The 15229-nt window shown below is 36.7% G+C and overlaps 1 protein-coding gene across 1 annotated transcript in view; it reads right to left on the bottom strand.

Annotated features, from left to right (window-relative positions):
• Window positions 1–229: 229 nt before the first annotated feature.
• PCLO (piccolo presynaptic cytomatrix protein) overlaps window positions 230–15229 on the bottom strand; it is a 385413-nt gene continuing 370413 nt past the window's right edge. Inside the window, exons 24-26 of the mRNA XM_014963376.1 lie at window positions 9699–9833; window positions 8936–9081; window positions 230–5344 (exon numbers count right to left, since the gene is read on the bottom strand). Coding sequence (XP_014818862.1) covers window positions 5204–5344; window positions 8936–9081; window positions 9699–9833 — 422 coding nt within the window. The 3' untranslated portion in view covers window positions 230–5203. The remainder of the gene's footprint in view (window positions 5345–8935; window positions 9082–9698; window positions 9834–15229) is intronic.

A 15229-nucleotide genomic window follows, 5' to 3' on the forward strand; every position in this document is an offset into this window, starting at 1 on the left:
GTGGGAGGTGTCCCTGCCTATGGCAGGGGGGTTGGTTTGAGGTCCCTTCCAACCCTAACCATTCTATGATTCTATGATTCTACCCTTGGAGGTGAGCTAGTCCTGAAACAGGGCAGATGAATATGGGCAATGTGTACAGTATCTCAATAAAAGCACTGTCGTCAACAAATGGGAAATTTGAACCAGCAAAATAGATTTTCATGTTAATTAGGGAAAAGAAACCAAACCAGATATTTTAAATATTTATTCTTCAGACTGGGATAACAGCCTTTATACAGCACAATTTGCATAAATTCTCAAGATACATCCTGTATACAATCACAAAACCATGACATGGATTTATACATAAAGTGAAAACTGAGACAGATTTACAAGCATTTTTATACAGTTCTCATACCGCTTTTTTGTTTCAGTTTTTACAACTTTTAGAAGAAGTCCTGATGAATCTGGAAGCAAAATGAAAATTAAAAGAAATTCAAATCAAAATGAATATCAACAAACCACCATCTATGCATGCAACATTCACTGTGGAAACATTACATTTCTCCAAGGACTAATCTTTTTTTTTTGTGTTTTTGTGATTTTTTTGGTGTTTTTGGAATTTTTTAAACTTTGAGTATGCTGTACACGTTGTCTGTAGCATGACAGCACACACGCTAGTCAGCCGTTGTTGAGCACCTGAGCACGTCACTGAACATCTATAAGATACAATCAAATAAGAACACATTCACATGCTTGGATGTCAGATGGAATCAATAATTTAAACTCAGTTTGTTTTACAAAAATGTATACTTATTTACAGGGTAACAAATTAAGAAAACTGCTTTCGCTCAAATGATCTATTTTGAGTTATGGATATCTATATATACTATAACTTTTGAGCTCATCAATATATTTGCTTATTAATCTTTTCAAAATAATAAAACAGAACATATAGAAAACATTAAAATGCTTCTTATGATTTAAAGAGAGAGTATCCGGTTTCACGTACTCCTTCTGTTTTCCTTCTAAAGGCAACATGTACTCATAAAGAGCAACTGATCCTACATGCCAGGTGTACTGAAAATTCACAAGGCATGTAGGACTAAGGTTTAAATATAATGTAGGTGCATACTTACACTAAATGTCCTCTCTGTTTCATTTATAAGTTACACTCACACAAATGCAAATTTTCTCTGTTATTCACATAGGTATGTACATATCTAGATATATACTCAAATAATGGAATCTGGGACATTCAACATCATAGCAATGAAAATAAAGTACTTAAAAATAGTGTCAGTTATGATTCAAATAATAATTTAAAAAAATACTATTAACATCTTTATGATATCTCCATGAAACTAAATCCTAATTAAATAATCTCTATTGGGCACACACTAGCTTACAATATAATAGATGTCTTCTTTTTCTTCATCACCATCCTCAAACTAAGAGTCAATATCAGCTGGTTACCAGCTACCGTATCCCACAGCCCAACCATGCGAACACTCAGCATCCAGAAAAATAGCTCAAATATTTCCTCGGTCTTCATTGAAAGCCAGTTTAAGTCAAGAGACTGGTTGTTACTGACTTCAACTGTTTTGGATTGGGTTTTTGTTTCTTCCACACAGGATCCATGTAATGTAAAAACGTGGGTAATAATAAAGAAGCAGCACTCATTACCCCTGGATACTATCCCTTTAAAGTGTAATGATAAAGAACTAGCTCAACATTCATCATAGAAACTCTCATGTCTAGTTTAACCTGGAAAAACAAAAAAAAAGTGGCTGTTTGCTGCTCATTGTGTGCATAACAACAATAATAATAACATTAGAAATCCCTGTCATTTGTAAACACATACACTGTGCTTTTGCTCATTTTCAGCTTGTTTCCACTCACAAGGCCTTGAACAAAGAAGCAGCTTCAATCTCTGTTGACTCAGCACATTTATGAATAAAAAAAGTTAAAATGCCTCTGCTATCGCCTCCCTACAATATGCATCTTCAAAGCAATCATAGAAATGTGTGAACCAATTAATAATCAATCACTCAGAAATTATAAAAGCTCTTGCCACATCTAAGCACTTTTGGCCAGATAAAAGAAACAAAAAATAATGAGGAAAAAGTGAAAAAAATATACTGAGATATATACAAAAAAGTAAAAAAATACTAATAGTCCTTGTTTGATTATTTTTTAAAAAACATTGTCACAAGAGAGTTTTTCCTGACTCCGTTCATAAAACAAGAAAAAAAAAAAAAAAAAGAAAAAAAATGCATTCAAACATGAATCTGTGTTGCATAGAGTGATTCCAGTACAACCTAGAAATTTGGTCAAAATAAGGAACTTGGCACACTTTGGAAGCATCCTCTGACCTCTGAATGATGCCGCCTTTGAAAAGAGAGAGTGTGTGGGCCCAGGTCTGTCACTAGCCCATCCTGGGTGACACCAAAGGAGCCCTGTTCTTGCTGCAGCCGGCCAAGGCAGTGCCACGTTCCTGACAAACTCTACTCTGCGTCTTATGATGGGAGTCCAAAACTGCCATTTCAACGTGCAGAAGCATTTTGTGTGTTGTTCAGAGAATCAAAGATGCTTGAATTAAACCGGTTGCCGACAGCTGACTACCCTGCAAAGGTAGCTGTTCCATGCAGCTGCAGCTATACCACCCAACACAGCTATTTTATAGAAATATTGGCCACATTTGTATGTGTGTGAGAGCAAAGCACGCCTGTCTGCTTTCTCAATTAAGAGTGATGATTACAGGCTTCCCAGTAAGACAGCCAGATAGTGCTCGCTCCTGCTGGAAATCTCCATAGCAACTACCAGCGTGATTTGCTGTCTTTATAATAGATCTTAGCAAGAACAAAATTACCAGCAGTTTGCACAAAATTGCACACCTCGTGGCTTGTACTTCACACAGTAATTGAAACTGGACTTTTTTTTTTTTTTGTCTCTTTTCAAAGAAAGAACACACTATATCCATCAGGAATGGAAAATAACCTACCAAAAGAGCAACACATATGTCAAATATATCCACATAGGATTTTTTGGTTCAATTGGGGATTTTTTCTTCGAAGTACTATCTTTTCATAAAAACATACACAACATCAAAACATATAGGATGTTTACAATAACTCCAGAGGACTGTTTTTAAAATAGATGAGAGGTAGGGCATACATATACTGGTGAAAGCATAAAATTCAACATTAAAGCACACATCCTACTTCCACTGTCAGTGTTGTTGTGTTTTTAAGATAGATAATAAGATTTTGGTAAGATTGCTCTGCTTGTAAGTTAAGCAGGCTACCAGCAGGTTATCAACAACTTAACAGGAGTTTCCTTTGTGTGTGTATCAGTATTATCTTCTGTCTGTTTCTTCTTATATTCCTTTTCCACCCTGTTATTTTAAGTTGATAAATCTGAAACTGTATGTGGAAAGTGTCACCAACTTAAATGGTATAGCTTTTTCATGCTTGGTCCAGCTTCTGAGTAAACTGGGCCTTATTTTCCTTTTTTTTTTTTTTTTTTAAATCTTACAGTATTTTCCAGAAGAATATTTTCAGTTGGTCTTACACAACCTGTGGAAGTTCTATGATTCTATGAAGTATACTACATATATCCAGAAAATATAAGATGTTCTTTAAATAATTTGTGAAAAGTCCTTATTGGACAAGAAAAATGAATGTCTGAAGTGCTGAAGTGCAGAAGTTTGGTCATTTTCTGTTTAAATATGCAAAGGTCATTACATAATATTCTGAGGGAAACTACCTTTTAATGAAGCTGTGAATATTAAATGACTTCTGAATAACAGAGGAGTTAGTACCATATTGATTCTTTTTTTTTGCTTTTTAAAGAAACGGCTATACTTTTAGGAATAAGAGAAAAAACTCTGCTTTCTTCAGAAATGGTACAAGGGAAAATGCAACAACCAGCCTAAACCACCTCAGGCAGTAATTCCTTCCCAAAGCCAGCTAACTGCTCGGTTTCAAGCCCCTGAAAGTGGGACTTTAAGCATGGAATTGCTGGCACAGTCTTCAATGTTACCTTCCTATTTACTTTCCTAACTGAGAAGCCACACTGTTGGGTGGATTATACTCAGACATTCACCTGAGATAACAAAAGGATATTATTAATTATCCCTAATTCAACAGCACCCAGGCAGTAACTGCCCTGTTGTCCCTTCCCCTTAGATTTCAAGTGTGTTAGTGGTGTTGATACAGAGCCCTGCACCGAGTGGGTTGGTGTTAGCACAGCAGGTCGACTGCTCCAAAGTGCCCACAATATAGGCCCCAATATATAGTCTCTGTACAGTTTGAGAATAAGACTGGTTGCTGAAAAATGGAAGGACTAGTTGAAATAACTGTGTTAGTCCCAGTGCGTAAGTCTCTTAAATTCCAAACATTTTTTAAAGCTGCTGATTCAAAGGGTAGGGTGAAGTACAGTGTCACTGACATCAAAACAGCATTTTTTCTTCCTGATTTTTTCTTCCTGCCCTTTCTCTTTAAGACCACATCCCAAATTACAGACTGTTAATATAGTTTTATCCATTACATTCTAGGACAGTGGTTTATATCCATTGTTAACACACAGAAACAAATGAAACAATCAGATCTATTTCTCCACAGCATAGTTTCCAAAGGAAAAAGAAAGTAGGAAAAAAGTAACATAAAATAACATTACCACTCTTGCAAATGTCTTGCAGTTTCTGTCAAGTGGCAAAATCTCACTACAGCAAATTATCAGAGATCCTAAGGTGCAGAGGAACAAGTTTGCACTTCTGATAAGTGAGATTTGGAAAGTCAGTCACCCTAGGTGCTTTTGCATAAGATGATCTCCTTCTGGTTGTGCAGAAAACCAGACTCTATCACAACTACCTCCAGCTGCAGCCGAACTCTGCATTAACACCTGCCTTCCAGCCTTCATTATTTCCTTCACAGTTACTCTCTTCACAAAGAGTCCAACAACACGGAGCCCTCGTGTCAGTCTTCGTTTCAAACAGCCTCACTTTAACTTCTGGGCCCAGGTTTTCTTTTACTTTGCTGTCTTTTGCAGCAAAACAAGTGTACTAGCCCTCATTTAAGTGTGCTATGTAGCCCAGAGACTGCTCTTTTCTACTTTGTATTCTGAAAGACTAGCTAAACACAATGATATCAAACTATAGTCTTGGAGTGATGCCGTTTTTAGCAGACTCTGCAGGTTTTGTGCCCTAAGCAGACAGCTCTGCTCAGTGTGTTTGTGTGGAGCTGACCAACAGTTTGTGCCAGTTTACTATTCTTTTCCTTAGATCCACTTTGTCAAGCCAGATATAAGCTTCCCCAATCAGTGTCTTTTTCATAAACTTTCCTCCATTGGAGACAAGAAGAATCTGGGGGAAAAAAAATAATAAAAGATTATCAATGTGCATATTAACATACAACATTTTCTAGCAAACATGAAAGATTCAGCAATATTGAGCTCTGATTGATTTGGTACGCACAGAAACGAAAAGAAACTGTGACTATAACCCTTTATATAGTCACCTTCCCAACAGAAAGCAAACTCTGTGAAAATTGAAACTTCCCCGTCTTCTATTTTATTATCATGGCACGTAGCAACTAGAAGATGGCAATCATGGACTTCAGCAAGCAATTTGTTCACCTGCTGGTTACCAAAGACAAACACAAGGTGAAATTTTAAGTCACAGGGCAAAGCTTTATGCAAGCGTAGTACCAGCCCTTTCTAAGTGCATGGAAGTTGAAGGGTGCCCTGCATGTAGGCTGTAACTCAGAGCAGACTAACATGTGAGAAAGTCCATAGTTCTGGTTTCTGAACTCAACAAGTGGTGGTCTAACCTAAAATGTAGAGCTGGTCTGAAATCTCACTCCTGTTATGTCTCTGCTGAGAGCCACAATATTACGTCTGGTCCTGTGGCTCTTGCTTGCCCAGCCATGGAGAGTGGGAAGGGCAAGGGATAGCCCTGGCACTTACAAGAGCTGTGCAGCCTGGTTGTTCAAAACTCTCCCTGCTGTATCGTACAGGCACATGTTTTCCAGCTAAGCAGGTTCGTGGCATGCATGATATAGCCGTCTCTGAAGGACTTGATTAATTCTGTGGATCTATAGGTTCGTTCTACGTGTTTATGGGGGAAAAACATTTGATAATGTATATAATTCAGGGGGTAAGTTATAGTTACCCAGTCAGATAACTGATTCTTAATTATTGAGTGACCGAATTAACAAACTCGATGGTTCTTTTATTTTATTTTTTTTTAACTACTTCCTAGGTTTTTCAAAAAGGAAAAGAATTCATGAAAAATTGCGGTTCCATGATAGGATTAGCAGCAGGTTTATAATATTCACAGTCACTGAGCAGACCTCCAGCAATGAGCAAGGGAGGTAACTGCTAACAGTAGGAGGCTGTCACCATCTATGTGAAGCAGCAGGAGAGAAAATAGGACATTTCAGTGCCTGGTTTCACAGATCTACACTAACAGAAGAATGGCAGGACTCGAGGATGTTGTACTTCACTGAGATGCTGGAAGAGAAAATACAGCAGTAGACATGTAACAGAACTGTAGAACTAGATTTTCCAGTAATCAAGAACTTAAATATTTTTGAAAATTTTCCAGTTTGATTTCAGAAACAAGGTAAAAATGCAAACTTTGCAGTAATTAAAAAAAATAAAAAAAGAAAAAGAAGAAATTTGCAATCATTTTCCTGGATGATCTTCTTAGCCCCCTGGCCAATTTTCATATCATTTGGGAAGTAAGGCATGTACATGGACAGCTTAGGCACCTACATGCCCATCAGTCAACAGGTTTGAGGAAGGAAGACCAAATGATCCTTAGGCACTGCTATTAGGGAGCCCCACTTTACTGCACTCATCAGAAAGTTCATCCTTGAGGAAATCAGGCAGCCTGCCTCCACTACCAGTGGCTTGTAGGTCACTTGGTTGAGTGTTTGCTAAAGAACTGGACAGCCCAGAAGCTGGCAAGCCAAACCAGAACATCTGTGAAAACCATTCCTCTGGGTTTTTCTGATTATTCTCACATAGGAGATCATGTATTTCTAATTGCAGCAAGCCAGTCAGCCAGGGAACAAGGCAAAGGAGCCAGGAGCTTAGTGCTTTCCAGAAGGGTCCCAGGTGGGTTACCAAGGAACAGGAAAATCAGGGAAGCGAGCAAGCAAGCTGCCAGGGGCTGAGGCAAGTGCCTGTCTGAAACCTGTCAAAATGTTTTCTGCAGAATGTTTTCATTCTGACACATCAACAGTTTTGGGACAGAAAAAAATTCTAACAGAAATTTTCCATTACTTCTTTCCTTGAGCCTTCTCTCTACTCCTCCCAGCTGGATCCCTTCCCTTCCCTTCCCTTCCCTTCCCTTCCCTTCCCTTCTTTATGTCTAATAGTCATGGTTTTGCTGGTGATTTTTAGAGTGGAGATCCTTGTCCTAATTTCTGCTCCTAGGTAGTTCTCATATCTCTTTACAATGTATTTTCTATGATTAACAGCTTTGACATGTCTTACTCCCTCTCTCTGATCTTACTCATCCCCCTGCAATATCCCAATTCCATCTTTGTTCTGTACATTCTGGTTTTTTTTCCTTCCTTTCTCCCTCAAATCTCCTTTGACAATGTCCATCCCTTTGCCTCTAAATGTTCACCACTCCAATTCAGCATTCAACTCACCAGCTTCATTTGCAGTAGGAATTGCTTAACTGATAAGTATGAAGAACATATAAAAACAGATGTACTGAGTCAGATCAAAGACCTTTCCAGGAAAAATATTCTGCTTCCAAAGGTGTATAAAGCAGTGCATAAGACAGAATATAAGAACAGGACAATCATGTAGTGTTACATTCCCAAAATACCTACTATGATCTGTGGACTATTGACTTCCTGACTGACAAGTGGCATGTTTATATTTAACAAACTCTGAGGTATTTTGCCCATGAATTTGTCTGATCATTTTCTCTAATTACTTTTTCCATCTATTTTTGTTGGCCTTGTTTTCTAAGCAACATCCATTTTGGCTTTAATTTTAATGATACAACCAATAAGCCTAACATAAGCACTTAGATAATCTAGTCTAACTTTAGTCATCAAAATGTAGCTCGCAGATATCCCTGGAATTGTCCATCCCTTTCCACTGAGTAGAGGAAGACTGAATATCTGGCTTATATTAGTTATCTACCCATGTGAAAATAAATGAAGGTTGGTAAAGTGAATCCTACCTGTCAAAAAACAACATATCTGACCAAACGATCCTGTCTGTCTAATCCACTAAACACAGGAGGGGGACCATTCCTGAATCAGTTCCCTGCATCATTCGATGTGCCACAGACTGAAAATACTGTCATGTTCTATAAAAATGTACACAGAGAATATTTGACTTGGCATAGTCAGTGATTCTGCAATGCCTGAGATTATGACTTTTAAGGAAGTTGAGAGAATGATACAATAATTAGGCATTTAGGTAGCAGGACATATCAAAGAAATTTGGTTTACTTAGCCTGGAAAAGCAGAGAGGAGAGATATGATAACAACCTTTCAGTATACCATTTTACAAAAAGAAAGCAGATCAGTTTTCCTCTATGATTTGTGAGGATATTTAAGGATAAGTTAACTTAATTTTAAATATATGGCATATTTAAGTTAGATATTGCACTAAATTTTCTAAATATAGAGAAAAGAAATTTTGGAAGACATGAATAACTTCCTTCTCTAGGAGACTTTAAAAACAGATCAAACCTAAAAAATTCAGGCTCGGTCTATAAATATCCTTCCTCAGTGTGGGGTGATGGATTAAACTATTTTTTAAAATCTCCTCCAGCCCGATATTTCCATTATTATGTAGTTGTGTTATTTCCTTTGCAATTATCTCTTTTCAGCAAACAACTGGGGTAGAAGATTGATCTCAAATGCCCAAAGCGCAGCATGGACAACATCCAACATTACGTTTTAATAAAATGCAGATTTACCTGAAGAGAATGCCCAGCAGGACTCAAGCTAAATCTAAACGTTTCATTGAACGAAGGCTCTCGGTCATGCCTGCATACCCTGGTTTTCTTCTTAATTACTCTCTTTTGGGTAGAGATATTGACAACGTACAGCTTCACATACAGGTCTGGGGAAGAACAGTTCAATGTGTTAAATACAGAAGCTTTTACATAATCGTTTCTTGCTAATGACTTCAATAGAGGGTAAGTGTTGTGAAGAAACAGAGCATGGTACTTTATAGAACTATGTTCTGTTCTCGTTCAAATGGTGTAGAAATTAAAGAACCCCACTAAATCCAAGGGAATTACTTTGTGTTTACAGTGCTATCATTAAAGGAACAAATATCTTGATGTCTTTATGTATGTATGATAATATTATTATAACATGAGGTTTTAATTTTTAAAAACCCTTTTCACCAATACACAATTTTCACTAAATATCATTGTTCTTTAATAACAGGGAGTTATAATTTCTATTAAAGTTAAAAAAGGACTAATTTTTAACAATAAAAAATAAATTAAGAAAAGGATTAACTTCTGAGAGTTAATTTGCTTCTGCAAAATATTTTTATTTTCATTATAGTTGCTCATAGGAGAAAAAAACACTTCAAAAAGAGTTCTATAGAATATGTCATTCTGATTAAGAAGCAATTTTCTTTCCCTTTTCAGTGGTGATTTTAAATGACTTTGGATACATCCTACTTAATGTTTTCAAAGTATTATGAAGCTGGTTTCCGTGTGATACCTGGTAGATGATCTGGAGATTTAAATTTGTATGTGATATTTCTGCACTGAAGGATTTCTACTATCAGCTGTTCTCCATCTGTCTTCATTTCCTTCTTTAACGCAATCTTGATTTCACCCATAACCTGTGTTTTACCTGGAAAAGCAGAAAAAGCAACCCTCATTAATGTAGAAGGAAACTGAATGTATCTTTCTGTCTTGGAAGGACGTAGAGCTTTATGGTTTGATTTTTTTAGTTTGGGAATTTTTTTGATCTATTTTTTTTCTCAGGACAGCTTAAAGTTTTTAGTCAAGGGTATAACGATAATGCATTGCTTGAATGAACAAATGGTAGATACACGCAATACACTTGTGTAACTAGATTATATGCTTCAGACTGTATTTGCTTCAGAGGAGCTTTGCTCTCAAGAACACAAATTTCATGAGGAATCATTACAAGTCATGTAATGGTCACTAGATTTCACCTTTTCAGAAATATTTACTACAAGATTCTGAAGTTATCTCATTAAAAAAAAAAAAAAGAAAGAAAAAAAAAAAAAAAAAGAAAGAAAAAAAAAAAAAAAAAGAAAGAAAAAAAAAAAAAAAAAGAAAGAAAAAAAAAAAAAAAAAGAAAGAAAAAAAAAAAAAAAAAGAAAGAAAAAAAAAAAAAAAAAGAAAGAAAAAGAAAAAAGAATAACATTCAATAGAGTTAAAAAGAAAGATTCTGAAAGGCATTAATTAAGACTTTGGTGAAGTTAGTGTTTTATTTCACCTTTTTTATGTATATGGAGCAATATCTTTCACACAATTTAAAGGGAAGTGCTCACTGTGACCTTTAAAAGCAAAGGTGATTTCCCTTCTTATGTGGGCAGAAATACAGACCCATTGCTCCTACATTGTATGGATTTCTCTCTAAATCAGTCCAGGGATGGAGAGAAGACACAGAATTAAATGTAGGCAAAGCTGTTTCACTTTTCCCTTGCCAGTCCTCCCACAAGGCTTTACTGAAGCCAATAGAGTAGAACAGGGCTACATCTTCTAAATGAGTGCAGTAGTGTAAGCAGAGCCTATGCCCTAAGCTCAATGCTCTCTATAAAAGCATCATGTCATAACAGGGGTTGTGTTTCTTTTCTATTGTCTCACAACTGTAAAACATTATTTCACCTTCCCTTCCTCTTTAGACATTAGCCAAAAAAAACCCAAACCCAAACCATTAAGCCCCTGGGAGTCTTTTTTTACCTAGTTTCTGGTGCCAACAGGCTGGAGCTTAAACACATTACCAGAAAATTCTAGAAGCTGATGCCAAGATGTGAGGAGAAAAGCAATTCTGCAGAAAGTAAACAATTATGATACGTCTGTAGAATCTCCTCTCTTAATGAGTAGGAAGTTACGAAGAGGCATTCAGAGATTACTTATTTGTATCGCAAATGTGTAACCAAATTTGAATAATCCTCACTAAAATGCCAACTGTTGTGTCACAGATATTCATAAGCAATCACACATTCTATTGTTTTTTCTACTTAAAATATTTTTAGGGATCGTGAATAAAAATTTTATAACAAATAATAACAGCTACAACCTGGCCCCTTAACCCTGCTCACAAAATGTAGCAGGAATCTGACTTAGTCATTAAAAATTTTGCAAATTCAGCTGGGTCAGCATTTCACCCCTAGTTTGTAAGGTCTGAGAGGACTTGTTAGGAGGCAAGGGATTCTTCCACCATATTTAATCATCAGAAACCTCTTCCTCTAGATTTGAACATGCAATAATAGCATCTTGTTCTCTATAATAATAGCATCTTGTTTTCTCCTGCAAAGAGGATGGAGCCCTCATCTTGTGATGGCAGCAGAAAAGATCTTTGGTAGTTGGGATCAAAGAAGGAAAGGCCTACAATGTCCTTGTTGTTATTCATTAATCTTTCCATCATGCATCAACAAGCTTTAAACTATATCTATAATGACTTTTTTCTGGAAAGTGTTGAGTGCCCAGTGAGTCTAGCTTGACTTTTGAATGACTGGAAACAGATACAAGAAAAAATTATAATGCCTTTTCTGCTCAGTGGATAAACTACCAAAGTCACTGATGAAGATCTGACGTACCTGAAAAGTATTGCATAAATCTGGCTTTTTGATCAATATTGGTTCTTGTACTGACTCCAGTGCTTGACCATGATAAAAGCAGAGCATGGACAGTCACAGCACCTATTAGTTTCAGGCAATCCTAAGTTAACCACAGCCTTTTCTGGAAAATATTTACTTAAATAAAACTATTTACTTTACTTTATTTCCCCTCTGTCCTTTCAGGTTTTAAAACAGTTATTAGGACCTCCTCTTTCTTGACTGCCTTAATACCTTCTTTTTCACTTAGATGTGCATTCAACCTAAAATGAGATCAGGTAGGTTGGATGCTACCTGTGATGCTGTGAGCTAGAAAAAGGGAGAAATGCTTCCAGTAAACTTGAATGTGTTTCAAAATTCCAGCATCGCTTCTCAGCATCTGGAATTTTTCTGTGGATTATTCTGTACCCCCAGATACTCTTTCTGACAAGCGATCCTGCTTCACGATTTAAACCTCATGGGGAAAACAATGATCTCCAGCTGTGAGCACATGAAGCATGATAGCTCTCTTGTGCTTCCATACTAATTTTCATTTCTACCACAGCATGCCGTGAAAAAACCTTGACACCAGCCTTATGAAACATTGCACTAAAATAAATCACCACTTCAAAACTAGCAAAATTTTGAAGACTCGGAAAAGATTTATATTTCTTCCATTGTTTGAATTTTTCCTCCTCTTTCTCATATAGGTTCAATACATCTTTCCTTTGACAGGTCTGTAAGAATAGCTCAAATGTACATTGCTTGGTGGAGTGGGTTCTTTAAATGGAAATACATTTAGAAAAAGAGTTACATTGATGAGGAGAAGTGGTAATAGTGAACCACTTGCGAGGTGTTGAGCGAGTTCGTAGGGGGCTGAAGTGGACATTAATGTTCTTTGACTGATACGGCAGAAATAAAGTTGTTAACGGTGTCCTGGGAGTGAACAGCCCTGAGGATTGCATTGGTAGGAAAAGCTCAAAACACAGTTCCCAGTCTCCACATTTTACATTTTTAGAAAACATCAATCCTAAGTGATGTGCAAATGGAACCTACTGTGGGTATTTTTTTAGTCATGGGATGATGATAAACAAATGCTACAACACAACTTTGAAGAAAGTAAACACAGTGAAAGAGATGTTGTATATCTTTCTAGGAAAGTACTATCCTTTCCAGGAAAGTGGCTTTCTAAGATACTAAGAAATAATTTTTAACTTGGGTAGTACTGTTTGCCTCAAGAAAGATGTATTCCAGGTGTGGCAAAGAACCATATAGTATTACAAACATTACTTTCTAATTTAGTCTAGGAAACAAGGACTGGAAAAAGATGAAACTGCTTTTTACAAACATATGATAGAGTAAATATTGAAGGGGATAAGAAATATTTCAGGTCAATTTGTGTGATATTTTACCTGGTACATATATATCAAATGCAGAGTTACTGATGTACCACAAGAGGACCACCGGCATGTACAGCAGCATCATATTCACTTTAGGAACACATAAACAGTAGACAATAAAGTCTTTAAAATATATAGCTATGATTAAATACATCAATGCTTTTTATATGACAAAACACTTCTTTTTAAGGGACCAGATTTATTAAGAATCCATTAACAATTAAAAGGTGATGGTTAATTAACTAAATAGCTGCAAAGTATTTGAGAAGTCAAGGGGTTTAAATTTGCTATGGTGATGGCAACATAAACTGTTCCTCTTGTAGAACTCCGCGCTGGGAAAGGTTAGTTAGTTTTGCTATTAGTCTTAAAGGACTGCTGCTGTAAATCGCAGGATGTGTCATCTGCACTGTTGTTGTCAGTCTCCAGGGACTGATAACTATGGATTGTGCTCCCATTTGTTTCTGATCAGATGTGTGCTGTCAAACAAAATTACCCAAGACAGCAGTAAACAGTTGTCTCCCATCAGTCTGTGTTATCAAGCCTAATTCAGCAATGCATTTAAATGAGCAGGTAAACCTCACTCGACAATGGTAGGAATTTCATTCACAATTAAAAGGTGATGGTTAATTAACTAAATAGCTGCAAAGTATTTGAGAAGTCAAGGGGTTTAAATTTGCTATGGTGATGGCAACATAAACTGTTCCTCTTGTAGAACTGCCACACTCCGCGCTGGGAAAGGTTAGTTAGTTTTGCTATTAGTCTTAAAGGACTGCTGCTGTAAATCGCAGGATGTGTCATCTGCACTGTTGTTGTCAGTCTCCAGGGACTGATAACTATGGATTGTGCTCCCATTTGTTTCTGATCAGATGTGTGCTGTCAAACAAAATTACCCAAGACAGCAGTAAACAGTTGTCTCCCATCAGTCTGTGTTATCAAGCCTAATTCAGCAATGCATTTAAATGAGCAGGTAAACCTCACTCGACAATGGTAGGAATTTCATTCGGTTCAGTGTTCTAAATGCAAATTTCTCAGCTAATTTACACATTTCTCTTAGAATAAGTTGAATAGCCTTTTGAGATTGACTATGTCTACTCTATTGGCTATGTCCTTTTGAGACAGACCAAGTGTGATTAGATAAATTTGGAAATTTAAGTATGAGATGCCTAAATGCTGCTATCCAATGAGCATCTACTAATTTGTTGAATAGATGCCAGATTGCCAGAAAACAGAATTAAGAAAATGCATAAACTGACATTTTGTTGCATGATTGTGTACAAGTTAGTACAGGCTCCTTCTGTTCCAGAAGGCTGGGGGTATTAGAGCAGTGCAATTAGAAACAATATAGGAGGGGGAAAAATATATTGACAAGAATTTCCCAGCATTTTTCTTTCCAAATGAAGTTTATAACAGAGTTATTGTTCCCAAAATATGTAGGAAATGCTCTTCTAGAATTTCAAGAGTCATAAACTTTATGGTCAAGGATTTAAAATCACAGAAAGGTCCTTCTGAGCAGCTTCCAGTGAGCCTGGCCTACAGAGCACAGCAATGTTGATTTTGGGTTGTGCTGGTGGATTTTTTTTAAATCCTTACAGACTAAATCATCCACTTACAACTCAATTGAAGAACTCAGACGCTGGAAAAAATAAGAAGGACAAACCAACCAACCAACCAAACCAACCCAGCCAAACAAAAAACAACATCAAAAAAAAGAGCTTTACTTTCCTATATTTTGTGGTTACAATCTATAAGACTAGCATGCCTTAACCATCATGTACGTAGAAGAGGAAGGACCATAGAGCCATGGTTCACTTTAGCAGGGTTGGTCCTCCTGTTTTTACTTTTGTGTGTGCTCAGATAAATTACTGCATTTTAAGAAGAATGTGTACTTTTGGAGGGTTTATTTCTAAAATTTGTGATTAAGTGTTACTTCCACTTTTCCACTGAAAGCACAAATCCCAGATACCAATCCCAGATTTCCCAATATTGGTGCAGAACAACAGCTTAGAGTTGTCTTATTGCACCATGATGATGGTCATTCATAGAAAGCAGATGCTGCC

Source organism: Calidris pugnax, unplaced genomic scaffold (genome assembly GCF_001431845.1).
Source record: "Calidris pugnax isolate Ruff unplaced genomic scaffold, ASM143184v1 scaffold44, whole genome shotgun sequence".
Classification (NCBI taxonomy): Eukaryota; Metazoa; Chordata; class Aves; order Charadriiformes; family Scolopacidae; genus Calidris; species Calidris pugnax.